The sequence below is a fragment of the Laetiporus sulphureus genome, assembly GCF_001632365.1.
Source record: "Laetiporus sulphureus 93-53 unplaced genomic scaffold LAESUscaffold_1, whole genome shotgun sequence".
In the NCBI taxonomy this organism is placed as follows: domain Eukaryota; kingdom Fungi; phylum Basidiomycota; class Agaricomycetes; order Polyporales; family Laetiporaceae; genus Laetiporus; species Laetiporus sulphureus.
In genome coordinates this window covers 1,073,090-1,097,874 of record NW_024468510.1, presented here as the reverse complement: position 1 = coordinate 1,097,874, position 24,785 = coordinate 1,073,090, and the positions used below count along the sequence as shown (strand labels likewise).

At 54.9% G+C, this 24,785-nt stretch overlaps 10 protein-coding genes across 10 annotated transcripts; 3 read left to right on the top strand and 7 right to left on the bottom strand.

Annotated features, from left to right (window-relative positions):
• The first annotated feature begins 617 nt into the window (after nt 1-617).
• On the top strand, nt 618-3,765 carry LAESUDRAFT_719176 (Clavaminate synthase-like protein). Its single transcript, XM_040907578.1, has 10 exons — nt 618-698; nt 755-1,000; nt 1,053-1,118; nt 1,179-1,253; nt 1,309-1,622; nt 1,687-1,795; nt 1,849-2,624; nt 2,679-2,829; nt 2,883-3,241; nt 3,304-3,765. Exons 1-10 carry the CDS (start codon nt 656-658, stop codon nt 3,502-3,504), a joined length of 2,340 nt encoding a protein of 779 aa, XP_040770378.1. The 5' UTR covers nt 618-655; the 3' UTR covers nt 3,505-3,765.
• A 278-nt stretch (nt 3,766-4,043) lies between these two features.
• Nucleotides 4,044-5,836, bottom strand: LAESUDRAFT_766894 (uncharacterized protein; the record flags this gene model as incomplete). Its single annotated transcript, XM_040913765.1, has 7 exons — nt 4,044-4,226; nt 4,295-4,446; nt 4,503-4,605; nt 4,659-4,988; nt 5,042-5,452; nt 5,508-5,568; nt 5,640-5,836. The coding sequence occupies 7 exons, from the start codon at nt 5,834-5,836 to the stop codon at nt 4,044-4,046; spliced, it is 1,437 nt and encodes a 478-aa protein (XP_040770377.1).
• A 728-nt stretch (nt 5,837-6,564) lies between these two features.
• Nucleotides 6,565-7,518, bottom strand: LAESUDRAFT_19240 (uncharacterized protein). Its single transcript, XM_040901514.1, has 2 exons — nt 6,827-7,518; nt 6,565-6,662 (listed from the first exon to the last, which is right to left on the bottom strand). Exons 1-2 carry the CDS (start codon nt 7,364-7,366, stop codon nt 6,636-6,638), a joined length of 567 nt encoding a protein of 188 aa, XP_040770376.1. The 5' UTR covers nt 7,367-7,518; the 3' UTR covers nt 6,565-6,635.
• An 8-nt stretch (nt 7,519-7,526) lies between these two features.
• Nucleotides 7,527-9,785, bottom strand: LAESUDRAFT_808383 (uncharacterized protein). The gene is made up of 10 exons (XM_040914062.1): nt 9,628-9,785; nt 9,515-9,550; nt 9,432-9,461; nt 9,220-9,377; nt 9,113-9,164; nt 8,643-9,050; nt 8,270-8,590; nt 8,113-8,215; nt 7,903-8,051; nt 7,527-7,847 (listed from the first exon to the last, which is right to left on the bottom strand). The coding sequence occupies exons 1-10, from the start codon at nt 9,679-9,681 to the stop codon at nt 7,671-7,673; spliced, it is 1,488 nt and encodes a 495-aa protein (XP_040770375.1). The 5' UTR covers nt 9,682-9,785; the 3' UTR covers nt 7,527-7,670.
• Nucleotides 9,786-10,623: 838 nt separating this feature from the next.
• LAESUDRAFT_753905 (uncharacterized protein) lies at nt 10,624-12,102 on the top strand (the record flags this gene model as incomplete). The annotated part of the gene is made up of 5 exons (XM_040911819.1): nt 10,624-11,144; nt 11,193-11,274; nt 11,342-11,748; nt 11,815-11,911; nt 11,971-12,102. The coding sequence occupies 5 exons, from the start codon at nt 10,624-10,626 to the stop codon at nt 12,100-12,102; spliced, it is 1,239 nt and encodes a 412-aa protein (XP_040770374.1).
• A 384-nt stretch (nt 12,103-12,486) lies between these two features.
• On the bottom strand, nt 12,487-13,997 carry LAESUDRAFT_753904 (oxidoreductase; the record flags this gene model as incomplete). The annotated part of the gene is made up of 5 exons (XM_040911818.1): nt 12,487-12,667; nt 12,718-13,019; nt 13,082-13,268; nt 13,339-13,591; nt 13,691-13,997. 5 exons carry the CDS (start codon nt 13,995-13,997, stop codon nt 12,487-12,489), a joined length of 1,230 nt encoding a protein of 409 aa, XP_040770373.1.
• Nucleotides 13,998-14,162: 165 nt separating this feature from the next.
• On the bottom strand, nt 14,163-15,977 carry LAESUDRAFT_19111 (oxidoreductase). Its single transcript, XM_040901511.1, has 5 exons — nt 15,441-15,977; nt 15,183-15,378; nt 14,944-15,130; nt 14,581-14,882; nt 14,163-14,509 (listed from the first exon to the last, which is right to left on the bottom strand). Exons 1-5 carry the CDS (start codon nt 15,745-15,747, stop codon nt 14,329-14,331), a joined length of 1,173 nt encoding a protein of 390 aa, XP_040770372.1. The 5' UTR covers nt 15,748-15,977; the 3' UTR covers nt 14,163-14,328.
• A 231-nt stretch (nt 15,978-16,208) lies between these two features.
• Nucleotides 16,209-19,586, bottom strand: LAESUDRAFT_710016 (assimilatory sulfite reductase; the record flags this gene model as incomplete). The annotated part of the gene is made up of 4 exons (XM_040906740.1): nt 16,209-16,217; nt 16,272-16,736; nt 16,789-16,880; nt 16,937-19,586. 4 exons carry the CDS (start codon nt 19,584-19,586, stop codon nt 16,209-16,211), a joined length of 3,216 nt encoding a protein of 1,071 aa, XP_040770371.1.
• Nucleotides 19,587-19,876: 290 nt separating this feature from the next.
• On the bottom strand, nt 19,877-21,073 carry LAESUDRAFT_719165 (armadillo/beta-catenin/plakoglobin). The gene is made up of 8 exons (XM_040907577.1): nt 20,956-21,073; nt 20,822-20,893; nt 20,630-20,739; nt 20,506-20,567; nt 20,331-20,450; nt 20,201-20,280; nt 20,083-20,151; nt 19,877-20,023 (listed from the first exon to the last, which is right to left on the bottom strand). The coding sequence occupies exons 1-8, from the start codon at nt 21,049-21,051 to the stop codon at nt 19,991-19,993; spliced, it is 642 nt and encodes a 213-aa protein (XP_040770370.1). The 5' UTR covers nt 21,052-21,073; the 3' UTR covers nt 19,877-19,990.
• Nucleotides 21,074-21,701: 628 nt separating this feature from the next.
• Nucleotides 21,702-24,539, top strand: LAESUDRAFT_719163 (MFS general substrate transporter). Its single transcript, XM_040907576.1, has 17 exons — nt 21,702-22,017; nt 22,084-22,096; nt 22,176-22,255; nt 22,316-22,364; nt 22,421-22,499; nt 22,560-22,587; nt 22,651-22,724; nt 22,783-22,851; nt 22,924-22,956; nt 23,018-23,059; nt 23,117-23,219; nt 23,292-23,459; nt 23,519-23,612; nt 23,681-23,866; nt 23,928-23,970; nt 24,029-24,091; nt 24,157-24,539. The coding sequence occupies exons 1-17, from the start codon at nt 21,901-21,903 to the stop codon at nt 24,428-24,430; spliced, it is 1,515 nt and encodes a 504-aa protein (XP_040770369.1). The 5' UTR covers nt 21,702-21,900; the 3' UTR covers nt 24,431-24,539.
• Nucleotides 24,540-24,785: the final 246 nt, after the last annotated feature.

Genomic DNA, 24,785 nt, shown 5'->3' with positions numbered 1-24,785 from the left:
TGCCGCATGACCACCATGTCCACAACAAACGCACCTCCATCCACGAGCTCCTCAACCCCGTCAACGCCGTCCCCTCTGCTCCTCTAGATGCATACCATCACTCCAATTCGCTGCCGAGTCTGTCGGTATTCATGCCCGCCGCACATCCGCAGCATGTCCAGCCCCAGTCTGCGCCTTATCCGTCGCAAATGAATCATCCATCATTCAGTCTACGTGCTGCGAGCTGGGACCAAGGCACTAAGGACGGTATGGCGTTACGGAGAGCCAACACGGATCCCAACGCGTGTCGTTACGCGTCATCCTCGGTCCCGTCACAGTCTCTCTACGCAGAGGCGTTCTCAAGGCCCTCACGGCCTGCCGACGAGACGCCCAATTACGGCATGGACGTCCAGTCATGGCCTACTTCTTCCGAGTCCGCGAATGCGTCTTACGGATCGTCGATGATGTCGTCCATGTACTCGGATGAGCGTACGAGTGAGTTTCATTTCCATAAACGTCGCCGACTCGAATTTACCGCGCCGCTGCTCGTGTACAAGTCATGTCGGGTAACCCCGTTCCAAAAAGTCCGATCGATGCATCGCATTTTGATCGACCGATTGCTCATCCACGTTGGCCAGATTACGCCCCTCAGCATCAACAACAGTACGAACATGACATGGCGGCCGCACAGCAGTACGCACAACAAGCCGTGACAAATGGTTACTTCATGATGTCGCCAGATATTTCCTGTGAAATCTAACCATATCGTTCTCAGAATGGCAGATGACTGAACGTGCTTCTGTTCGACTTGCAGCCCGCGGATCAATACAGATGCCGATGCATGCTTCCCAACGGCCCCAACCCACTCCGCCTAGCTACTACGCCACTCACGTGGCCTTCGCTGCTGCCGTTCCTTATCCTCATCCCATTGCCGTGCAAAAGAGGATACTGGAACAGCCGGAAGAGGAGACACCAAAGTCAAAGAAAGCGAAGACAAAAGCCAAAGCTGCAGAGGGCACTGGTTGGTTATGCGAGGTTGTCCTGTCCTAGTGCTTTCGCTCATCTAGCGGTAGCTGTGTCAAGACGTGGCTATAATGCCAAGAAGCGTAGTGAAGCGGCGCAGATTGCCGCGCAGAATGGTGTGTTTATTACGTACGGTACGTTACTGACGGGACAACGGCTCACACCTCATCGCACAGCGCAATTGATGCCCACGGTGTCGTATGCTCACGTGTCCGTCGAGAAGGGGAAAGAAAGGTCTACTCCCGGCGATTGTGAGTGAACCCTATCTGGCGTGATGGCCCTGTTCACATCCTGGTTTCACACAAGCCATGAGGCTCGTGTCATCAGAGGACGGCTTATCTCACACCGAGTCTTCCGGCCCACTACATCCCGAGCTGCAGTTTGCTCGATGCATGTCCAACCGTTATAGATCGGAGGAGTTTCCGCGATGCGTTTCCTGCACTCGTCGATGGGCTGGCGATACTTGTCGATTCCAAGGCATTCGTTTCTTCTTGAAGAACGACAAGAAGAACATCGTCGGTGTCAGTTTCGTGGAAAGCCAGAAACCCGACTCGCCCACGATGAACTTCCCAGCCAAGTGGAACATCCCATTGGAAAAATCTCATATCCGGCGCGTTAAGGTCAGCGACCTTTCGGGTTACCATATGTGGTTTAATAAGCTCATGCCTGGACTCGCATCTAAAGCGCACGGTCGCTCAGGCACTACTGCCGACGCTCAAGAAAGAGCTTGAACATCTTGGTTTGAGTGAGATCATCCGCCGGCCAAGGGAAAGCGAAGTTCGTGCGACATGCGGTATGTACTTTAGATTCAAGCGCGTGGCGCTTTGTTCATTCTTGGATGCGCAGATACTTGCATGACATCGATCTTCTCATGCAGTTGGATGTGCCGCCTTTGCGGTCGCGAAGCCTGCGCAGAGTGCTATGAGCAAGTCAAGGAACTAACCATCGATAAAGCTGGTGCACCGGAGGCCGAAATCGCAGCGCTCCAGGCTCGACGGGAGAGGCACGCTCACATCAATCCCTTCTTCCTTTCTTGCACCAGGAGGAACGAGCATCAGGCAAAAGATTTCTCGCCCATGTCGCGCTTCTGCAAGGCAGAGTTATCCGAAGCTATCAGGGAAATGGAAGCTCTATTGCAAGAGACCGAGAGTCAGGTAATATCGCCGGAGCTGGGCTCTATCGATGCTGCCGTACCGGCGCCAGTTCCAAGCACAGCTGGCATCTCTGGAGCCAGCTACGCGGCACCTCGCACCTTCTCCGAGAGCATCGGCACTGGTGTTCCTCCTGAGCCTTCCTCCTTCGCTGCGAGTGCCCTCTCGCCAGTCCAGTCCATGAACGGCCTCACCAGCGTGCTGTCTCATGATACGCTCTATTTTGCCGAGGGGGAACTCTCGGATGATATCTTCCGCCGCATCTGGAAGAGAGGCGAACCTTTGGTGGTCACGGGCCTTCTGCGGAAGTTCCATGTCCAGTGGACGCCGGAATACTTCTTGAATAAATATAGCAGCCAGAGTTGCCTAATCCTTGAATGCCAGACAGACCAAAACAAGCGCGTCACGGTTGGTGAGTTCTTCTCATGGTTTGGAAAGTATGAAGGACGCCGCGACTGCTGGAAACTCAAAGTGAGTTCAGAGCTAGACACGTATGACAATTGTGCTTATTGTCCACTGATGCAGGACTGGCCCCCCTCGACCGACTTCAGGACGGCGTTCCCGGAGTTGTATGACGACTTCAGCAACGCTACGCCGGTCCCGAATTATGTTCGGCGCGACGGTGTACTGAATATGGCGTCGCATTTCCCAAGCAACACGGTTGCACCTGACCTCGGTGAGTGGGTCGGCACTTAAACGGACATGTAAGACTGACAAAGCCGTACCTAGGGCCGAAGATGTACAACGCGATGGCATCGTTCGAATCGCAAGGCAGTAAGGGCTCAACGAGGCTTCACATGGATATGGCGGACGCTATCAATATCATGCTCCATGCCGAGCAGACACCGGACGGGCGCCCCGGATGCGCTGCATGGGACCTGTTCAGGGCAGAGGATGCTCCGAAATTGCGCAAATTCCTGAAGAAGAAATTCAAGGGTCAATTTCAGCACGATCCGATCCACTCGCAGCAGTTCTATCTTGACTCCACGCTTCGCCGCGAGCTGTTCAAGGACTATGGCGTCAAAAGCCACCGGGTCTACCAGAAACCTGGTGAAGCAGTGTTCATCCCCGCCGGCTGTGCACATCAGGTAAGTCTGTCCCTGACCGATACGGATAGGCGTCGTCATTGATGTGGTAATACTTCTTCAAGGTTTGCAATCTCGCGGACTGCATCAAGGTCGCGTGCGACTTTGTTAGCCCGGAGAACATCGATCGGTGCGAGATGCTCACGCGTGAGTTCCGCGAGCAGAATCAGTCCATGGCATGGAAGGAAGACGTCCTGCAATTGAGGACGATGATGTGGTTTGCATGGCTCTCGTGTCGCCGTCAGGAAAAGGACATGGAATCATGAGTGGTATGGTTTCTGCTCTGCCGTCTCGCTTCGTTCTGCATTCGTACGCTAGCACTTATGTTTGCTAACTCGACCATCTCATTCGCACGCCTGTGTTACTCTGTTGTATATTGTGCGCTTCATGTATCGTCTTACGGCCAAGCATACTAATATATCCGAAAAGAAGGCCGATCATCCAGATGAAAGGGTAAGGACACGCAAGGGCTCCATAATGTTGTGACAATATAATTGATGGAGGACGATGATCCCATTTGTGGCCACTTATGACTGCCGGAAGGGCTTACGACTTCAATGCATCATGATCCATGTTAGCCCAACCTGTATGTTGGTTTCCGCCGGCAGCAAACATCGTCAGGCATCGAGAGCAATTCATACTATTACGTCCGTACAGAAACCAACGTCTGACTAATCTCAGAAGACGAAATCGCTAACAAGAACCCCTCCGACCTTACAAAACTATCCTATCGGCAACGAGCTCCACGCAATGATCAAGACATACAATTATATGATATTCAGCACACAAGGTGAACATGTCGCTGTCACGTTCCGACCACCAAGATGGAAGCTCCTCCATCCCTGGTGACACGTTGACGGGTCCTGATCAATACACTCTTGCGTCCGAATTGGCGTAAGGTGGGGACGACTTCAGTCCCGTGCGCTTTCTGGGTCGCCAAACGGGACACAGCTAGGCCGGACGGAGCGAGGAGGAGCGCCTGTCCTGTCTAGATGCGATGGGTTGCGGTGAGAAGCCGCAGGAGCAATCCGGGAGAACACGTTTCGGGTGACATACCTTCAGGTTGACTACCTTGTCAAAAGCTTCTTTGTTATCGATGTCTGCGGAGACGTGCTTTGCGACATGGTCCCACCATGCAGGCGAGGAGAAACGGTGTAAGATTGCAACGCTGCAAAGGTCCAGGAGGACGGTAGGAACGACGGTTGGTTCTACAAAACCATCAACAGTGCGTTTACGCCAACGACACGGCACACCAGAGACATACCTTGCGTACTGATCACGACCCTCATGGCTTGATGACGTTGCTGCCTGATCAGGGACAGCAGCTCCTTTGTCAACCCAGAGGATGTCTTATCAGGCGACAGGTACTGCGAATTTGCTGCTGTTAGTCGATGGTGCACACGAACATCGGCCCACTCACTTTGTGAGCCTCGTCGACAACGAGGACTTTGCCGGTGTCGACCTTTGCGCGCACGAACAGCCTGACGATGATTTCGAACAAACCACTTGCTGACGCGGGGTCGATGAACGGATCGGACAGGTCTATGATAGTCAGCTGGCCGGCTGCGAACCGGGGTGGCGCTGCGCGTTGCTTCTTAGAAGACTTAGGTTTTTCTAGGAAAGCTTCGAGCAGTGCCATCCTTTGTTCGAGCCCTGACAATTGCGGCGGCATGAATTTGGCCTTCCTGGCTTCAAGTTCCTTCTTGAATGCGGTATATGAGTAGCTCTCGCCCAGCTGGCGCAAGATGCTCTGCGAATAATGAAATAAGGAGTCACGAAGACTGTATAACCGGCGGTACTTACAAGCACCGTCTGCATGTACAGCGGTACATGATCGGAGGCGCCGATCGCCATCATTGAGAGGAACGCTTGAGCGTCCAACTCGGACTCGCTGAACAACAACGGCTGAACCGTGACGCGTGAGCCCAAAGGCGCATATACCGTCTTCATTGTGTTTAAAGACGAGTTCGATGCGTAGATGTGCACAGGTGGCAGCTTGAGTGAAGAGTTCTGGGATACGCCTACCCAGGCGGCTTCGCACGGCAGCGAATAAGGACCGCCCTCACCGAAATGCAGCACCAAGCCGCTCAGAGCCTTGTTTAGTGCCCCGATGCGTGAGCACTTCGGGATCAGCATGTCCTCCAGGACTATTGATACCGTATGCGACTTGCCCGATCCTTGAACGCCACATACAAGAGCGGAGAAAGGCGCGTTCTTCGAAGAGTAGCGTGAGCAATGTAATACAAAAGATACACTTGGGCCTACTGACAGTATTGAGATACAGGCGATTGTCATGGCAGGTGTCCGCATGGTTTGCTCCATTCTTATCGCTGTGCGAGCGTAATGCAAAGCAAATGAACAAACTTTCGTAAAATTGGTTAGCAGCAATGGATACACGCACTAAATCTCCATCACGGATCCCAAAAGGCCCCTCTGCGAGAATACTTGCTGGGCCTTGGTGGCGACGTAAGCATCCCTCGTGAAGATGGGAGCGGTCTTCAATTCATGGTCCCTGGAGTCTGGAGCATCCAGGGACAGATGTTGAAGAAGCTCGTGCTCGTCCTGTGGAGACGTAAGCCTTAGTTCGACTAGCAACATGTCGCCATTAAATTCTACATAGGACAAACCTTATCGGGTTGCATGTCCACATGTGCTAACGAGCTTGTAAGCGACGAGGCTGGTATAGATGAAGATATGCTGAGGCTTGATAGCCCTGACTGGATTCAAATTGATGTGAGTTGCCCGATCTGTCTCATTGAAGACGCATACATTAAGATCATCATGTGTCGCAAGCATCACTTTGGGACAATAGCGTAAGTGGAGTTTTGCAAAGGTGGGACCCAGATATGACTGAGAGACGAGAGCTGAAGTGTTAGGTAGCGTTTCCGGTGCTTATAAACGTTTTTCGGCGACCCGAATATGACGGCACCTGACTCCAACTTTGCGCGCCCGCCAAATGCGCCGCAGGCTGAGAACCACAACGTGTATTCGGCTCGTGTTTGAGGGTGCCTACCTTGGCGGAAGTTTTAATGCACGTGTTGTCCATCCAGCGCAGTTCCTTTGCGCGAGATTGCCGCTAGCTGCGCACTGAATGCGATAATGCGACTATCCCTGGTGCCTTCCTTGCATTGTGCCATGGCTCTACTGACATAAATCTTTTCACCACGACATGCGACACCAATCGCAAGCGTCAATTGAGCTGAGCAAACCACTTGGAACGGCGTCAATCCCATATCTAGAGTTCAAAACTTCAACCACCACAATACATGAGGTAGCGAGGTGCCCACCCGGTTTGCAAACAACAGTTCCTTGCTAGGGAATCAAGACGTTATAATTCGCCGAAGAACGTTTGCTGATCCGCCACCTGACGTTAAGCTTCGCCTTGACTCGTCGGATGCTAAGTCAATACCCAACTTCGCGGAAGCTGTCGGTCACGAAAGGCATCAGCCTTGATGGAATCATCACGCCGAGCTTCCGAATAGATGACAATGATGATCCGTTATTAGGGACCGCTGAGCAACTCAGCGTTGCTCGGAACGCGATCAACGATCGAAACCACAATATTGATCTCAGCGCACGTGAACCTACGTGAACGCGTCGCGGGGGGGAACTTTCTCGTATTTCCTCCCGCGAACCCTCCCACACATACCCGCGGCTCTTGATAGCAAATCCGTTCCAAAGTCCCAGATGGTCTGTTCCGGTGGCTAAGGATGGCGACCCAAAGAAGAGTAGGCGGCCAGCCAGGAAGGATGACGGCAAGTTAGAGATCGACTTGGAGAAGACAATGGGGAGGCCGGAGGCTGGTACATAATGCCAGCGCGCCGCAATAGTAGCGCAGCAACTAAAAGAATTGGGTGCGAGCGGAACGCAAAGACAATGACGAAAGAGGAAGGCTGCACGACCACTGGCAGCGGACGCAAAATCGATGAAGAAGCGCCCGAAAGTTCGCCTGCAGTCCCGAACGAGCAGCCAAGGTCCAAACAAAGTATGTAGACCTTCCAATGAGTCGCGTCTTTCGTCGATATCACAGAGCAGGAAGTGGCAGAGGTTCGTGGCTTCAAGATCGAGAAGGGAATTACTAAGTTGCAGCGCGGGCTGCCAGTAAACGATATCTCGGAAGGAGAACATTTTAGGAATGGCCAATTCCCACCCCCATCTCTTACTCACGTTGTCCTAGCTTAAGGGTCTGACACCATAACAGTGCGCATCGTGTAGTCCCCGTGTTGTGAGGCACGCACAAAGTCCGCACGCAAAGACAAAAGGGGCACGCTGCCCATGGCCAGGAGTAGGCACATTATCTGATAGTGGTAGTGATTATCTGGCGTGAACACGATGAAAGCAATCAAGATGTGAAATACATTATATGTGGCCAAATGACATGTACAGGGATATCAGCGAGAACAGCACGTCGCGAACAGCTTCAAATATTTACTCAGACCACCAGGATAGATGTTCCACCATCAGCAGTAATTCGCTGACGAGACTTGATGATGAGATATCGGCGTCCGAACTGGGTCAGCCGCTTCAAGTTTCCCGTCCTGGCGTCATCCTCGCGGGTGTCGCGGACCATACCCAGTCCGGATGGTGCAAGAACTATGGCCTCTCCAGTCTGGCAATCGCAAAATCAGCTCTGTGTCATTGAAGCTCGCTAGGCGCAAACTCACCCTGAGCTTGACAATCTGGTCGAACGTCTCTTCTGACACATTGGCCGAGACGTGTTTGGCAACATGTTCCCACCACGCTGGAGATGAGAATCTATGCAGGATTGCTAGGCTGCACAGGTCTAGTAACACTGCCGGCACCACAGTGGGCTCTACGGGTAAGCACATAATAGTGAGCGGCGGCGGCAGTGGATTACGAACTCAGTCACTTGCCCTGTGTACTAATGACCACACGCATGGCGAGGTGGCGTTGTTGCCGTATCAAGGACTGCAAGGCCTTTGTCAGCCCAGAATTGCCTTTGTTGGCGGCCAGGTACTGTATATGCAGCTTAGGCGCAAAAACGAAAAGGAGCGTGAACGTCAAACAAACCTTGTGCGCCTCATCGACAACGAGGACCTTTCCGGTTCCGATGTCAGCGCGGATGAAGATTCGCGTAATTACCTCAAATAAGCCGCAAGCTGCAGCTGGGTCGATAAATGGATCCGAGAGGTCGATAATTGTCAGTCGGCCCTCGGCAAAACGGGAGCTCTGGCCATGCTTCATGTTGGCAGTGTCGAGGAAACCCTCGAGGAGCTGCATGCGCAGCTTCAAACCAGCTCGCTGAGCAGGATTGAAGCCTTGCCTTTCTCCCTCGAGACGTGCCTTGAACTCTGCATATGTGAAGTTCTCCCCCATATCGCGCAGGATACTCTGTCATTTGGGATGTCAGCTGTGTTCAAGGAAGTGAGACTATATAATATACCAGGACGGTCTGCATATACAATGGCGCATTGTCGGAGGACCCGACGGCCATCAGGGACAAGAATGCCTGGGCATCGAGTTCCTCTTCAGAGAGCCTCAGAGGTTCTACGACAACTTTGCCCAGACGCCCATATACTTGCCTCATCGTGCTCAGCTGCGACGGCGAAACGTACACCTGCACAGGAGGCGCGGAGACCCCATCGATGCTACTGCTGGCCAGCCAAGCGGTTTCGTTAGGTAATGCTGTCTTTCCTCCTTCGCCGAAGTGGAGGACGAGGGCAGACAAGGCCTTTTGAGTTGCACCGATTGGCGAGAACCGAGGAATCAGCATATTCTCAAGCAACACCGAAACGGTGTGCGATTTTCCTGAGCCTTGAACGCCGCATATGATCGCCGATAGGGGAGCGTTCTAAGGAATGATTGGTTCGGTTCAGATGAAAGCCTTACGAGTCATGTCAATGCCGCACTGACCGTATTAAAGTAGAGCCTAGGATCGCTCGGGACTTCCCGGCTACCTTTTCCGCTAGTAGGTGGTCTTCAATGTGCGCGGCAGGTCGTCAAGTTCATAACGCACTCACTTTATGGACAATATGGCACCAAGGACACCATACTGAGATGGCCGCTGCGTGAATCCAGCCGACACGAATGCCTCCTGCGTGAGGACGGGCGCAGTCTGGTACTCATGGTCTTCAGCTTGATCATGAGTCGACGAATCTTTCAAAAGCGCCAACTCCTCCTGTCAATACATCGCATGACTGCGCTGCCTTGGCTAACAGCATTAGGCGCTCACAGTCGCAAAGGTGGATCCTGAGTGGGCAGGCTGAAGTCTCATGAGAATGGGCACAACATTGCATATCACTTGAAGACACGTACTGTTCCACTCCTGGAAACAGGCGACGGTAGCGAAGGCTGCCACAGAAAGTCGAGGTCGAGTTTACCATCAGTCGAACCTGCCGGTCACTGAGAATAATATCGCGCTGCCGTACCCTGCTCGTTGCGTGCTCCCACGACATTGAGTGAGGACCATCATCAATACCCATGAGAAATTGTGCTAGTATGCGTGATCGCGCGTCAAAAGAGGAATGAGAGAAGGTCTTCAAACGGTGACGGTCCTCTGGAGTTCTACTCGTTGTGGATCAACGTGGCCCACGCTGCTCTTTTATGCGTTGTAGCACGCTTCTCTTATTCGCCCGCTGATTTTCGTGACTCATCTTAATAATATAGAGGCGCCGAACATTTGCGAATTACCAACATGCGCATTGGGACTTTTTGACGTATGTGGCACCAGCTGCACCATTCGTCCCTGGTGTGCCTCGGAGGAGAATAGAGCGCGCGAGGCTGATCGCGACGCGACTCTTTCAAAGAACGGCGTGGGCGCTGTCGCGAGAACGCTCTCTTCCCCAATCAACTTACGCACAGAGCCCATCTCGACCTCGAGGCACGCTAAGACGCGACGTGTTTGGTGTGACCCACCATGTTGGCCTATAGTTGAAGCTCAGGGAGGTCTTCACACTGCCATCAACATGCTGGATGAGCATGTGCAACATCTGAACGTTTCCGACGGGAAAGTGATGGGCCCATCAGGGTGCCTCTTTTCTACAGGAGGCTTTCATCGTTAATTTATCCGGAGGAGTATCAGCTTATACATACTACCGAGTGCGACAGCACCACATCGCCGCAGGCCACATCCCGAAATCTCTGGGAGCCACAGCTTCAGTCTTGAAAGCTTGACTCACGAAACGTCCATTCCAAGCGCTCTGCTTTCAAAGTTTATCTGTCGCACAAAGCAAGAAACTGCCCCGATGAGTCTTCCGAATACGATGATGATGGTCCAGAATTCGGTTATAGGAACGCAGCAACTCAGCGCTCAGCGTTGCTCTGCGATCGAAAGCAGAATATTGATCTCAAAGCCACGTGAGCGCGTCGCCGGGGGAGCTCTGTATCTCTTCCCGCGAACCCTCCACGCACACCCGCGGCTCTCGATGACGAATCTGTTCAAAGTCCCAGGATGGTCTGTTTCGGCAGCTCCAGTGGCTGAGCACAGCAACCCAAAGAAGAGAAAACGGCCGGCGGGGAAGGATGAGGACAAGGTCCAGACGGCAGAGATCAACTTTGAGAAGTTGATGGCGAAGCTGGAGACTGGGGCTGCCGGCGCACAACAATCGTCGCGCAACAAAAAGAAGAAAGGAAAGGAGGCACAGGAGGAGAGCAAAGGCAATGACGGAAGGAGGAAGCCTCGGGTACGCGACCAGCACGAGCATACAACAAAAGCCGAGGCGAAGCAGAAGGAGAAGAAGAGGGATCTGACCAAAAAACCACCTGCGACTCTAAGCGAGCAGCCAAAGCCCAAAAAGCGAAGAAAGGGAGGACTTTCAACCGACTCGCAGGATATTATCGACACTACGGAGCAAGAAGCGGCAGAAACTGGTGGTTCCAAACACGAGAGAGGGCTTACTGCGCTGCAACGTGGGTTGAAAAATAGCTTGGAAGGAGCACGTTTCAGGTATGGTCAATCGCATTCCTATCCTGACTCTTCCTCACTCAGTCATAGATGGATCAACGAACAGCTGTACAAGTCGGACAGCGAACATGCTCATCAGATGATGCGCGAGAACCCCGCAGTCTACGAGGAGGTCGGTGACCCGCGTGTACCATATCCTCTCTGCATAGTATTCACATCCATGCGCACATGATACCCAGTACCACACCGGTTTCCGGCATCAAGTCCAATCCTGGCCCACCAACCCCGTCTCTCACTACATCTCCGCACTATCATCCTACCCCCCAAAGACCGTCGTTGCGGACCTTGGATGCGGAGATGCCGCACTCGCGCGTGCACTCACACCCAAGGGCATGACCGTGATCTCCTTCGACCTCGTGTCCGATGGAATATACATCGTCGAAGCCGACACATGCACGAGGCTTCCGCTGCCTGGCTCGGAAGTCGGTGGCGCTGACGGTGGCGCGGCAGGGAAGGACGAAGGCGAGGGCAGCGTGGTCGACGTGGTGGTCTGTGCGCTGAGTTTGATGGGGACGAACTGGCCGGGGTGTATTCGGGAAGCGTGGCGTGTTCTGCGGCCTAGGTTTGTCCCTGGTTGTGCTTCCCTGTCAGTGGATGAGACGGGGTGTTCTGACTTATGGTTCCTATCCTGTTCATCTGCTCTTATTATTAGTGGCGAGCTGAAGATTGCGGAGGTGGCCAGCCGATTCACGGATGTGGATGATTTTGTTTCCTTCGTGTGCTCATTCGGTTTCCGGCTTAAGTCGAAGGTAAGGTTTGCTCGCCATGATTGTGTACTCATTTCAGAAACTCACGGGCGACAAATTAGGATGATACCAACAGCCACTTCACGCTCTTCGAGTTCAAGAAAATCGCGCGCAAACCGAAAAGTCAGAAGGAGTGGAGCAAGCTGCTGTCTCGCGGCAGCATACTGAAGCCATGTGAATACAAGCGACGATGAGCAAGTAGCGTTATTCCCATACGCGATCCACCGGCTACATCTCTTCCCTATCTGCACACCCTGTACGTCCAGCGAGCACCCCTTCACCAATTGTATTCATAGCATACCCGCTCCCGTCCATGCTTGGAATGACAGGCGAAATTTGTCTCATTGTATTGCTCATGAAATTCAGAGGACAAAATGCGCCGCGTGTATACCACAAAACTGTGCAACGCCGCGTTGGAATAGAAGCTCGCGCTGTCGAGTCAGAGCATAGCAGGAGCTGTTTAAGCATAGCCTTGTACCCTGGGTGACCCTGAATGAGCTCGGGCTCCGCTTCCCGCGAATCTATCTGAGGCAGCAACGCCGCAGTCATTACGATGATCACAACCGAATGGCAAACCATCACGCAAATGGAGGGACGGGAACGGTGCGCTCCTCTCTCGCACTCCGATACGCGAGCTCGATCATCTCGATTACGTCGCTCGCTTCCTCCCACTTGACCACCTGTGCCTTCCCCTCCCGGATCGTCTCCGCTAGGTTCACGAACAGCGCGGCGTAACTCCCCCTCTCGCTCGTCGACCACCTGCATGCTGTCACGAAAGATTCATTCGAGAACATGATGTACACACGTACGTCGTCCGCGAGACGGCCCCGTCCGCCGCGAGGTTCTCCAGCGTGCCCCAAAGCTCCTCAGGCTCCCTGCCGTAGGAAGGCGAGTCGACGATCTCTGTCGGGCTAGCCATCGCCTTGAGCTGCGCTTCCTGCACGTCGATGCCGAACTTGGTGTACGTGCCGGTGGTGCCGCGCACTACGTAGCGCAGCTGGGGCGAGCGCACGGACAGGATGTGCGAGCGGAGGATCACCGTGAGCGATGTCGGTTGCACGTCTGTGTGCACAGCGGCAGGGCGGGGCGGGTAGCGGAGGAAAATCGTGAACTGCCGTCAACGAACAATCGTGTTATCAGTGCACAATACTCATGATTGCAGCAATTGCTCACACAGTCGTCCACCTCTTCGCTGCCGACGCCTCGCACATTCTCGATGAACGCAGTGATCTTCTCCGGACGCCCGAACAAGACGAGAGCCTGATCGATGAGGTGCGAGCCAAGGTCATACGTGAGGCCATTCGCCGGCGCAGGCACGTCCTTCCAGCTGTTCCTGATCGTCGTCCGGTAGCGATCATACCTACGCGTTACGCGTTCAACGTTCCGCATGCGGCCCTCCCGCTGTCCCGCCACAGTGGAAGACTGCTCACCGGGACTCGAACTCGACGAGCGTGCCGAGCGAGCGCGGGTCGTCCGGAGGGAGCGCGAGCAGCTTGCGCAGGGCGAGGAAGTCGGCGTTGAAGCGGCAGTTCTGGTATGGGTACAGGACGAGCCCTCTTGCTTTGGCGAGCGCGGCTAGCTCGCGGGCTTCGGCTGCTGTGGCTGTCACAGGCTTGTCGACAAGGACTGTACCAGCATGTGAGTCGGTCTTTGCTTCGAGCAGGATGTATTGCTGGGAACCAGCTGGTGCGCGTCAAGGCGCGTCCGACGGCAGCGCACCAGTAGCACCCGCGCTCACAACCATCTGACACTGTTCAACTGTGATGGGCAGCCAGCACTCACCATGCTTCCCCGCCTCCAACCCCCTCCTCGCCAGCTCGCAATGCATCCCACTCGGCGTACTCACCACAACCAGCTCCACCTCCCCATCCCCCAGCACCTCCGCCAGCGTCCGGTAAACCCTCACGTCTCTTGCGATCGCACCAAAGCGCGCTGCGACCTTTCCTTTGGGCTGCGCGGGATCGGGCGTGCGTTCGAGGACGGCGTGCAGGGTGAAATGTGCGGGGAGCGCGAGCAGGAAGGGGATGTGGAAGGTGAGTCCGCCTAGTCCGAGGCCGAGCACGGCGGTCTTGATGGGGCGGGTGGGCATGTTGCTAGGGGAATGTGGGTTATGGGACGTGGTGGAGGTGGTCGTCGAGAGGTGAGGCGTCTATGGTGCTATCTCACGTCGATGGTTCGTGAGAGCGGCGAAGCAGAGTTGTTGCTTAGTGCATGTGCAGAAGCAGCAATAACTTTGAGATGTTTCTGGGCTGATCATCGAGCAGCAACAACTGCAATAGTCGTATTCCAAATGAATGTCATTCCCAAAGAGTATCAACACATATGTGTATGAGCACCCACAGAGCATTGTCAGCATACTTTTACAAAATATTAGTACTTTTCACTTATTCTCTTTCCTGATCTGCGCCTGCATCGATGCATTACGATCTGGTCGGGACGACAACCGTGCGCTCCTCCTTCGCACTCCTGTATGCAAGCTCGATCAACTCAATCACCTCTGCTGACTCTGCCCACTTGACTGCCTGCTCCTTGCCCTCTCGAATCGTCTTTGCAAGATCAACAAACAGCGCGCTGTAGTTCCCGCGCTCCGTCGATGGCCACCTGACATACAACCACACACGCCCTCAGCTCTCTTCTTCTCAACACACAAAGCGAGCGAAAAATGCACTTACGGAGACTTGATCACCTTGTCGTCCTCTGCCAGGTTCTCCACGGTTCCCCAGATGTCCTTTGGCTCGAGGCCGTACGTGGGGAGCGACGTGATCTCGGCAGGGTGCCGGATGACCTTGAGCTGGTCCTCCTGCACGTCCACGCCGAACTTGATGTACGTCCCGTGCGTGCCGCGCACGACGTAGCGCACCTGTGGCGAGCGTACGGAGAGGATGTGTCCACGGAGGATGCATGAGAAGGACGTTGGCTGAAGCGAGCCTGGCGGGGAGGCGGGGCGTCGGGGATAGTGAAGGAAGATCGTGAACTGCACGAGTTGGGAAGTCAGCCTAGGATCGGGAGTGAAGACGAATTGTGAAGAGACGTACGCAGTCGTCAACCTCCTCATGCCCAATGCCACGAATGTTTTCGATCATAGCGGTAATCTTGGTCGGCCGCCCGAAAAGCACTAGCGCCTGGTCAATGAGATGTGCACCGAGGTCGTACGTGAGGCCGTTGGCGGGAATGGGCAGGTCCTTCCAGGTGTTCTTCAGTGTCGTGCGGAAGCGGTCAAAGCTGCGCAATGTGTGCTCAGCGGTTATGTGCGGATGGAGGGATAGTTGCATACCGAGACTCGAACTCGACGAGGGTACCAAGAGATCTGGGGTCGGAGGAAGGCAGGTCGAGGAGTTTCCGGAGGGTGAGGAAGTCCGAATCCCAGCGGCGGTTCTGGAAGGGATAAAGGACGCGCTGCTTGATCCTCGCGATCTCACCGAGTTCGTATGCCTCTGCAGCGGTCGCCGTGACAGGCTTATCCACCAGCACTGCACGTCCCGTCGAGTCACTCGCATGAGCACACACGCCCGCACGATGAGACGCGACGCACCATGCTTGCCCGCCTCGAGCGCCTGCTTCGCGAGCGCGTAGTGCGTCTCGCTTGGAGTGCTGATGAAGATGAGCTCGATCTGCGGGTCCGCGAGGACCTCCTCGTAGGTGCGGTAGATGGCGACGCCCTTGGCTGCCTCTGCGCCGAAGCGAGCGGCGAGCTTGCCTCCAGGACGTTCGGGATTCCGCTCGAGGACGGCGTGGAGGGTGAAGTACTTGGGGTGCGCGAGGACGAAGGGGATGTGGAAGGTCATGCCACCGAGGCCGACACCGATCACGGCGGACTTGATGGGCTGGAAGGACGACATCGCGAGTGTGGGGGCCGAAAGCGACGACGGCGAGCAAGTGCTGTTATATCGCCACGGGCTGGTCGGGCCGCAGGATCAGCTGCTTGGCGTATCCCGTCCGCGGTCTTCTCCTTTTGGCAGGTCGACTCAGGTCGCAGAGTCAAGGGCGCATCCCTGGAGTATTCACGCTCAAGCTCAATCAATCGCGCGCGATCTTCCACATTGGAAGAAAAGCACTAATGTTTGTTCTCTCGCGTCCGGAACAAACAGGACTCAAACGAGCAGCAAGGGAAGATCAGGCATCTCCAGAACGGTCACCTTACAGGAACAGCACGTAGTGGAGATATATTTAAGAACATGATGGTTATATGCGAAGTGATATGTTCCGGAAACAAATAAGAGGTCTACAGTCTACTTGCAATAATGGCATAGCTGCAGTGCTGGTATAAGGCACCTCGACCCACAGACGCGACACCATTTGCTTAGTACACCTGTGAACAACGCATCAGCAAGGCAATGTCACCCAAAGAGTAAATCACGCTCACCTCAAGGACGTAGCGCTCCTCCTCCTTCAAGCCCTCCAGGAATGCACCCGACCGCGTCGCATCCTGACCCGTCCTCTTCACCAGTGCCCCCACCAACGCTTCATACACATCCGGCACAGGCCACGTCGGCCCGCACAAATAGAACACGCCGTTATCGTCCCACAGCATCCGCGCCAGGTCATCCGCGTCCTCCTTCATTTTGTGCTGAATGTACACCTTGTGCGGCCCATCCCGCGAGAACGCCAGTCCCGCCTTCGTGATCACACCATCAGTCAGGAATGCTTCTAGCTCCTCGCCGTACAGATACTCCTGCGACCGATGACGCGAGCCGAAGTAGTAGTACGTCGGTCCGACTGGGATGTCCTGCGACATGAGCCAGGCGCGATACTGCAGGAACGCGCGGAAGGGTGCAGCGCCAGTACCGAGACCGGCCATGATAATGGGCTGCATGTTGTCTGGAGGAAGCTGCAGGACGACGTCAGCCAAAGATCTGACGACCGGCTTGCCGCGTTCTTACCTTCATGACGCTCGGCCTGAGGGAGACAGTAACCTTCTGGCCAGGCTTAAGCCCTGCGAGATACCTCGTGCACTGACCATAGCGAGGAGTGCCTACGGAAGGACAATCTTGAGCATCGTCTCACATGCAGTACACAAGGCATACGTACCCGTTGGCGTCGCCCAATCCACAGCAACGACCAATAGATCAATCTGGTCACCAACAACAGCCTGCGCACTCGCGATACTATAATGCCTCGGCTTAATATCGCCCACGAGCTCGCACAGCACCTCGACTCCCGGCCTCGCGCTGGGATACCTCCTCAGCACATCCGCGAACGTCACCGTGTCCTTCTCGCTCAGCTTCTTAAACGTCGCCGAACCCTCGGGGCTGCCAATGAACCGCAACGCATACTTCTCGCCCTTCTGCGTCGCATACTCCGCAAGCTCCGTGTAGAACTGCTTGCCCGGCTTGCCGAACAGGTCGACTTGCTGCTGGAGCGCCTGGAACACCGTGCGCGTGTGCATGCGCGTGCCGTCCGAGGTCGGGACGGGGATCGTGATGAGCCTGTTCGGGTCGACGCCGTACCACGCGCAGAACTCGAGCACCTCGTCCGCGTCGTTCCACCCGTGCACGCCGAGCGCCTCGCCGATCTCGTACTTGAGCCCTGTCCCGCGCGTGTCGAACTCGAGATGGAACACGTTCCGGTCGTAGTCGAGCGGCGTCAGCCGCCGGTTCACCGTGCAGGTGACGAGGTACGTCCGGTCGGACACCTCGGGATGCAGTGCAGGGTTGCGCGCGTGCGGGTCGTCGTACGAGGAGGAGGACTGCAAATCGGGCGGCGTGAAGGCCGAGGGGAAAATGATGTGCTTCGCAGCGTCGTGCCATGACCCGAGGCGCGCGCCGTTGACGACGGTCTCGCCCTCGTCCGTTTCGACGGCGATGGCGTTAAACGTAAAATTCTTGAGCTCGGTAGCCTTCGAGGTTTCAGCTTCGTCGGTCTGCTCAGGCGGAGGGATCTCCACTTCGACGAGACCATTCCACGCCCAGTCACCCAACTTCGCGAGGGACACGCCCTGCACGAGATCGCCGACGGTAGCGCGAACAAGCTTGATGACCAGCTCTTCGCTGGCAGCCCCTCCCAGGTACAAGCGGAGGAATGCGACCTGCAGCACGGCGTTCTCGAGCGCCTCCAACGCCGCTGGATCGCTCTCACCAGTGCTCGCAACGAGAGCCTTCGGGTCGATGGTGCAGACGCGCAGCTTCCTCTCGCGGATGATAGAGATCGTCGAGGGTGGCAGGCTGGAGACTAGCTCCTCCGCAGTCCACGAAGTAGCCACGAGGACAGGAGCGCCACGGACAGCGTGCGAGACAATTGCATGCGACTTGAGGAGTGCTTGGTCAAGAACCGCGACAAAGTCCGCCTCGCCGGCACTCTCCGGTGTTAGCGGGAGGGCGAGAGATACAGGGACATACGGCGCTGTGTCGTCCTTCCGCGAAAGAACGAGGCGGTCTGCCGCAATACCGCCCGGCTTGGAGAAGACGTCGTACTCGGTAAGCAGACGCGCCGAGAGGACGTTGCGAACCACGAAAGTCTGCTCCACTGCACGCGGGAGCGAGGACAGCGGCGAGCCCGGGGTGCTGAAGAACACGACTTTCTTCCCTGTGTTGGGCCCCAGCGCCGGCGCAATCTTGACCTGCGCAAGCTCGGACACAAATTCAGCGAACGTGGCCGGCTTCTCGAGGAACTCCTGCGTGCGCCTGGGGACGATGCGATGCGACTTGACGATGGGGCCGGGGCTGAGCGGGTCGAGCAAGGACGAGAAGACGTCCATGTACAGCGCGCCCTGGGCGGATTCGGTGGGGACGTCGTCCAGGACATGAATGCGCTTGACGGAAGCAGGGAGTGCGGCGCGGAGGGCCTCTTCGTCCCATGGGCGGAGCATGCGCACGACGAGGACACCCAACCCGGAGACGCGGGACGCGAACGCCTTAGCGGCGAGGGCGAGAGGCCCATTCAGAAGGACGAGGACAGTGCTGGCGTCACGGTCGCCGGCATAGTCGAAGGCGCTATACCCCGCCTTGCTCAGACCCTCCTTCACAGAGAGGCCCGGCTCGGGTTCGGGTAGGGTGGGAGTGACGACATGGCCGGTTTCGCGCGCCGCGCTGTGATGGTCGAATAAATGGATGACGTGAGAGTCGGTCAGCTTGTACGAGAGCGTGGTGAGGTCTACGGTCTCGCGCGGGGTTGCTGAGAGGATCACGGCGAAGCTCTCCGGGAGGATCGCGAGCGCTGGTGTGAAGGACGCGAGTGTGGGCGACAGTGCGAAGCTTTCGCCGACGGGCGTGACGGTCGGGACTTGGAGGATCAATCTGCTGCTCGCGGTGGGCGAGGGGAGATACGAGAGTGACTGCACCATAGCAGCCAGGCCGGATGGGGTAGTGTACGCAGTGAGGACCGCACCTCTCGCCGCATCCTTGCTCGTTCCCTGCGAGAGCCTCCCGACAAGACTCAGGCCCGCACCCGCCCTCGTCTGCAGGCTGATAACAGACGCGACGTCGCTGCCGGAGCCCGCCCAGGATTTGGTGAAGGAACCAAACCCGACATGCTCTGCGAGGTCGTAGACGAAGACGGACGAGCTGGAGCTCGCGCGCGACGCGATGAACTCTACGGCGGTGGATGCGGAGATGAGTGCGCTCTTGATCGCGACGTCTTTTTCCTTCAGCAGCTCAGCCTGGAGCTTCGGCGAGGTCGGGACGGAGAGTGTGCTCGTCGATGAGAGCGGCGTGGAAGTTCCGGATCGCTCAACAGCGGACATTTTGCGAGGAGGAAAAGGTATGATACGGAGCCTCCGTTGAGAACATGGTGAATGTATTTTTTTCACTCTTATGCACGGAAGAGCGATCGGAAGGCGGACGGAAGGCAGGACGATTATGCGAGGATGGCGACATGGGAAAGCTCTGCACGTGACTCATCCAAGGCAGCGTTTTCCGCTGGTGGAATAACGCCATCATGGTGTTCTTTCGAAACCATTCGGAAATGAGCTCGTCTACGTCTCATCACTATTCCGTTCGCGATGGGAGGCGAGTAGCCCTGAAGCAGAGTCATTGCAAGAGGATTTATATATTACTACTAAGTAAGTACATCACCACAGATGCGGTTTTTACAGCGAGTGGGTCTTTTCAGATGCTTATTGTCTATGGGGTAATGTCATAATGACCTTCAATCTTTCAGCGTGTTGTACAAACGATCACCCTGCAGCATCCACGCAATCAGAACTATGTCACAAGAAAGCAAAGAGAACGAGTTCTTACAGTGTCGCCCAACCCGGGAGAGATCAAACCACGGCTCGTCAGCTCAGGGTCAACAGAGGATACCCAGATCTACGTCAAGTCAGTGACTGTCCACTGGATACGCGCGCGAGATGCTTACCTCAAGGTCGGGGGATTCCGTCGCTACACGTTTCAAGCCAGTCTGAGACGCGAGGATGCAAAGTAGTTTGATGCGCTTGACTGCAGAAATGTAAGCCCCTCGAACGTGACAAAGGTTTTGGCAGACACACTGGGCACGCCCCAATCAAGTAACATCTGCAACGCTGCACATGCTGTGCCTCCTGTCGCAATCAGCGGGTCCAGCAGGTACACGATGTCGGCTGTTACAGTCGATGGCAGCTTCGAGTAATCTGATGTCAACGGTCAGTTACTATCGTAGGACCACTGTATCGTATGAACACGCACACTCCACAGGCTGGAGGGTCGTCTTTTCCCTGAAGATACCTAAGTGGTGGACCTGCGCATTTCTGCTCAAGTCATGAGAACGGCAACAACGGTATCACCGAGGAGTGCCCAGCGCAACACGCACGGGAACAAGTTTAGCATGGCATCCGTCATGCCCATGCCTGCGCGCAAGACCGGGGCAAGCGCAATCCGATGCTTGATCGTTGTACCCGTGAATGAGCCGATAGGTGTTTGCTACATGACTCGACTTCGTTATCAGCAACGATACGGATTGCCCCTCGCGTTGGAAAGGGAGCACGAAGGCACATCGGCTCACCCCAGTGAACTGCTCCTCCTCCAGATCACGAGTGGCCTCAATGCCCAACATGAGACTGATGTTATGGATCCCCTAAAAGTGACGGTATTCATTGGACATGACATACTATGCGGGCTTTACAAGGAGACACAGACCTCGCGGAACTCCTTGGGTCCAGTTGTGGTGAGGCGCAGCTGGGATAGCCGCGTGTTGATGAGCGGGTGCTTCAGGACGTGGACGTTGTCGGGCATGATGGGAATAGGAGAAGAGCAAGGGGATGCGGATGCAAGACACGGTTTACGAAGCCTATATAGCCTATCGAGGTGGCAATGTACTTATCGTGCACGAGTCTATCATCCGAGCTTGCGTTCCTTGATGCCGTTTCCCCTGTTAGAACGTGATTGCCACCAAATTCGCGGACTCGGTTCTGATCGAGCGCTGCCACCGCAGCGGTGGCTCCGAGTCACACTGCAGGGTACTCGGTCATAAACTGTAGGCTTGAGCCACAAACATGTTGGTCGTTGCAACTGGGCAGCACTGCAAACCGTCTAGTAGCACGCTCCTCTACACACTGTAGTAAGTACTAACTCAGGCTACCTTTGAGCATGCGGGCCGCTATCATGACGGTCGCAACTCAAGCCAATGATACGAAACGTCTCACGTGAGTACATTCCCCTCCATCTAGTCTACCTACCTACACGCCCTCTCCGTCCTCCCCATTGTGCCCCAAACTGTCGTACATCAGGACATCAGCATAGCCGCTATCTGTCTTAGTTACAGCGTGCGGGATATAAATTGTATTCAAAAAAAAAAAAAGTCTCACGTGATACGGGCGCCTGTCTGTGCGACGCCGTTAGATCGCATGATTTTTCTTTCTCGTGTTATGGATTCTCTGTGGGGAGGCGTCCCCGTGTTACTTCCGTCCGCGTTCCTCGATACAGAGTCAGATTGCAAAGGAATTTAACGCTCGATGGAATCCCGCCTTGACTCTGACCATCTCCTGCTTGCTTCCTTGCCCAGACGAATCCCGGCCAGCACTAAATTTATTCGGGCCCTTTCTTGGTTGCCGCTAGAGTTTTGTCGCGATCTCGACAAGTGAGATGTTATCTTTGCGCAAAGTCCGGATGTTCATCTGGGGTGATATCCCGGAGACGAAGGCAGAGAGGACATTGCTCCTCAAGATCGACTGGTTTATTCTGTCGTATTGCTGTCTTATGGTATTCACCCTACATTGCGCATTTGTTCGATTGCGCGTGTGATAACCATTGCTTTGCTATGTGCAGTATTTCACCAATTGTGAGCTTCTTTTCCGTGGCCTGTGGCAAAGTGTTCCTGTTGTTTGTCAGAACATTTACCCACGAATTGGTCAACTTAGATCTCGATCGGAGTAACGTAGCAAATGCATATGTTTCTGGCATGAAAGAGGAGCTTCACATGCACGGAAATGAGTACAATGTGCGTTTGCAATCCTCCTAGCACTGAGAGCCGCGATCCTGAGGCATGCCGATGCAACAGAAAATTAACACCATTTTCACTTGTGGCTATATCGTCGGCATGATTCCGAGTAAGCTTTCTCTTCCAGCCCGCAGAGACAGGTTTTGACTATATGCCCATCCACAGATAATCTCATGCTGCAAGTGGTTTCCCCGCGTATCTGGTTGCCGACTATGCAGATTGTATGGGGCGTCTTGACGTTCTGGTGTGCTCTCTGAAATACTACCAGTTTGCTGAAAAAATCTGATGTTAATTTGTATGGCAGCTCAAGTGCTGTAAAGACCGTCCACCACGTTCGTCTAGTGCAATTTTCTGTACATCAACCAAATGACTGACACTGCAACCCGCCATCTTAGCTTTATGCGATCCGCTTCTTCCAAGGCGTTACCGAGGCATCCACGTTCGTTGGCACGCATTATATTCTTGGATCGTTCGTGTTGCTTCTGCGAACATTTTCTGCGAGACACTGAACATCTATATGCTTGCAGGTGGTACAAAACGGGCGAGCTAGGGAAGCGCTCCGGCATATTCACTAGTTCAGGTCTTATCGGCACATTGTACGTCCCTCCCTTGCCCCTCCCCCCTGGGTCGTATTGCGAGGACGTATTGACCGAATCGCGGACGATCAGGTTCTCCGGCGTACTGCAAGCTGCAGTGTACCAGTTCGTTCAGTACATCTTATATGAGCCGAGACAGTTTTCAACTGACACATGTCCTTGCCAGGCATCTCAACGGCGCAGATGGCCGGAGCGGCTGGCGTTGGTTGTGCGTCCTTACGCTAGCTTTGCATCACGCCAGTGATACTGAAGTGATGTTGCGCAGGTTCATCATCGACGGCGTGATCACCCTGCCTATTGCGCTCTACGGATTTCTCGTCTTCCCGGACGTCCCTGCCACCACACAAGCATTCTATCTCACCGAAGAGGTTTGTATGTCTTGATGGCTCCTGTTTTCTCCAGTTCTTGACGTGAATTCTAATATATCAATTGTGCTGAAGGAACGCCAACTCGCTTGCACGCGCCTCGAACTGAGCAAAATCACTAGTTCATTCGACTCAGCATCGGTTTCGGAGAGTACTCGCAGAGTTGGCGCACACGGACGCCCAACATGGGACCTCGCAAAGAGGGTGCTAAGCCGCTGGCGGTGGTATGGATGCAGTCTCCTCGTACGTAGTACTTATTCAATGTGGACTTCGATCGCCAACGGGAGTTTCACTGCGCACAGTTCGCTGTATCGGGAGAGACCGAAAGCTTCGGCTCCAACAACCTCATGGGCCAGTGGCTCGCGGCGGTCGGGGGATACTCCGTCGAGGAGATCGGTGCGCACTACCTTCGTGTCCATCCTACGCGCCGCGTGTGACTGATCACGGATTCTGCAATATTACAGATTACTATCCGTGTGGCGTGACCGCGGTGGGCATCGCGTCGACGCTCGTCTGCGCGACGTGGACAGACGGGACACGCTCGCGCGCGCGGTGGCCTGTGCTGGTGTACATGTCTCTGGCGGTGATCGTCGCGAGTATTTGTTTATTGGTGTGGAGCAGCGCCACGGGGCTGAAGTTCTTTGCATATTGTGAGTGGCGCGTTGGTGGATATCTTGAGATCTGTTCTTGATGCTGATTCATGGGTGGTAGATTTGGCGGGGGCGAGTTATTCGGGTCAGGCGACGACGTTTGCGTGCGTGTCCAGTTATTAGATCGGAATTATTACAGATATGTAATGACCCTGTATGCAGGTGGGCCAACCAGATATGTTACGACGATGATCAAGAACGCGCAATTGTCCTCGCATCTATGAAGTGTGTCGCCTCTTCTTTTGTACCCTCCCCTTCCTCTCACGTTACCCCCACCTCGCCATCCGCAGTATGTGGAACAATGTCATCAACGCCTGGTGGCCGCTCATCTTCTACCCCGCGACGGACGCTCCGCGCTTTCACAAAGGTATGTGGGCCATGATCGGCACGGGCCTCGCGACGCTCCTCGTCACGTTCTTCGTGTGGTACATGGAGCGCAGGGAGAGGCGGATGCGCGCTGAACAAAGGGATGGAGAGCAAGCAAGACAAGAAGGAGCGGGCGAGAAGGGTGAGAAGGAAGACGACGAGAAGAGCGTGAGGGCTCTGGAGAAGGAGGGGTTGTGAGCCGGTAGATTGTTCATTGCTGTGGTTCAAGTTGGCCTTCTTGGCTGGGTTCTCATGTCACTCATTAATTGTAGCCATAGAAACTTGCAACCTTCACCTTGGTTCTGAACTTCATCTCCGATGCAAGTCAGCCAGTAAAGGACACAGCGAAGGTATATAAGATTCCTGGCCAATCCGAACGAGCAAAACGAACGTCATCATGCATATACAACAAGTTCGAGATCTCAGTACACATCGAAATCCATTATTCAAGCTTGCACGAGCGCAGACGCCCTACATGCCATCCACCCAGTCCGTCGTCTGCACTCTGCGTATTTATTCCTTGAACTACGTCGGCCGCTTCTCATGCACGAGA

What these genes read in the sequence shown, in the direction of transcription:
- LAESUDRAFT_719176 (XM_040907578.1), top strand. Translation starts at nt 656, where the DNA reads ATGGCGGCCGCACAGCAGTACGCACAACAAGCCGTGACAAATG. An exon ending in GCAGATTGCCGCGCAGAATG is followed by an intron (nt 1,119 to 1,178) that starts GTGTGTTTATTA and finishes CTCATCGCACAG; the next exon opens with CGCAATTGATGCCCACGGTG. An exon ending in CTCATATCCGGCGCGTTAAG is followed by an intron (nt 1,623 to 1,686) that starts GTCAGCGACCTT and finishes TCGCATCTAAAG; the next exon opens with CGCACGGTCGCTCAGGCACT.
- LAESUDRAFT_19240 (XM_040901514.1), bottom strand. Translation starts at nt 7,366, where the DNA reads ATGTTCTCCTTCCGAGATATCGTTTACTGGCAGCCCGCGCTGCAACTT. An exon ending in CCCCCCCGCGACGCGTTCAC is followed by an intron (nt 6,663 to 6,826) that starts GTAGGTTCACGT and finishes CGTGACCGACAG; the next exon opens with CTTCCGCGAAGTTGGGTATT.
- LAESUDRAFT_808383 (XM_040914062.1), bottom strand. Translation starts at nt 9,681, where the DNA reads ATGGGTATTGATGATGGTCCTCACTCAATGTCGTGGGAGCACGCAACG. An exon ending in GGGAGCACGCAACGAGCAGG is followed by an intron (nt 9,551 to 9,627) that starts GTACGGCAGCGC and finishes TTTCTGTGGCAG; the next exon opens with CCTTCGCTACCGTCGCCTGT. An exon ending in ACCAGATTGTCAAGCTCAGG is followed by an intron (nt 7,848 to 7,902) that starts GTGAGTTTGCGC and finishes TGCGATTGCCAG; the next exon opens with ACTGGAGAGGCCATAGTTCT.
- LAESUDRAFT_19111 (XM_040901511.1), bottom strand. Translation starts at nt 15,747, where the DNA reads ATGTCGTCCTTCCAGCCCATCAAGTCCGCCGTGATCGGTGTCGGCCTC. An exon ending in GCTCGAGGCGGGCAAGCATG is followed by an intron (nt 15,379 to 15,440) that starts GTGCGTCGCGTC and finishes CGGGACGTGCAG; the next exon opens with TGCTGGTGGATAAGCCTGTC. An exon ending in GACAAGGTGATCAAGTCTCC is followed by an intron (nt 14,510 to 14,580) that starts GTAAGTGCATTT and finishes GTTGTATGTCAG; the next exon opens with GTGGCCATCGACGGAGCGCG.
- LAESUDRAFT_719165 (XM_040907577.1), bottom strand. Translation starts at nt 21,051, where the DNA reads ATGCCCGACAACGTCCACGTCCTGAAGCACCCGCTCATCAACACGCGG. An exon ending in GCCATGCTAAACTTGTTCCC is followed by an intron (nt 20,568 to 20,629) that starts GTGCGTGTTGCG and finishes TGACTTGAGCAG; the next exon opens with AAATGCGCAGGTCCACCACT. An exon ending in GACCCTCCAGCCTGTGGAGT is followed by an intron (nt 20,451 to 20,505) that starts GTGCGTGTTCAT and finishes CGTTGACATCAG; the next exon opens with ATTACTCGAAGCTGCCATCG.
- LAESUDRAFT_719163 (XM_040907576.1), top strand. Translation starts at nt 21,901, where the DNA reads ATGTTATCTTTGCGCAAAGTCCGGATGTTCATCTGGGGTGATATCCCG. An exon ending in TATCGTCGGCATGATTCCGA is followed by an intron (nt 22,365 to 22,420) that starts GTAAGCTTTCTC and finishes GCCCATCCACAG; the next exon opens with ATAATCTCATGCTGCAAGTG. An exon ending in CTGCAAGCTGCAGTGTACCA is followed by an intron (nt 22,957 to 23,017) that starts GTTCGTTCAGTA and finishes TGTCCTTGCCAG; the next exon opens with GCATCTCAACGGCGCAGATG.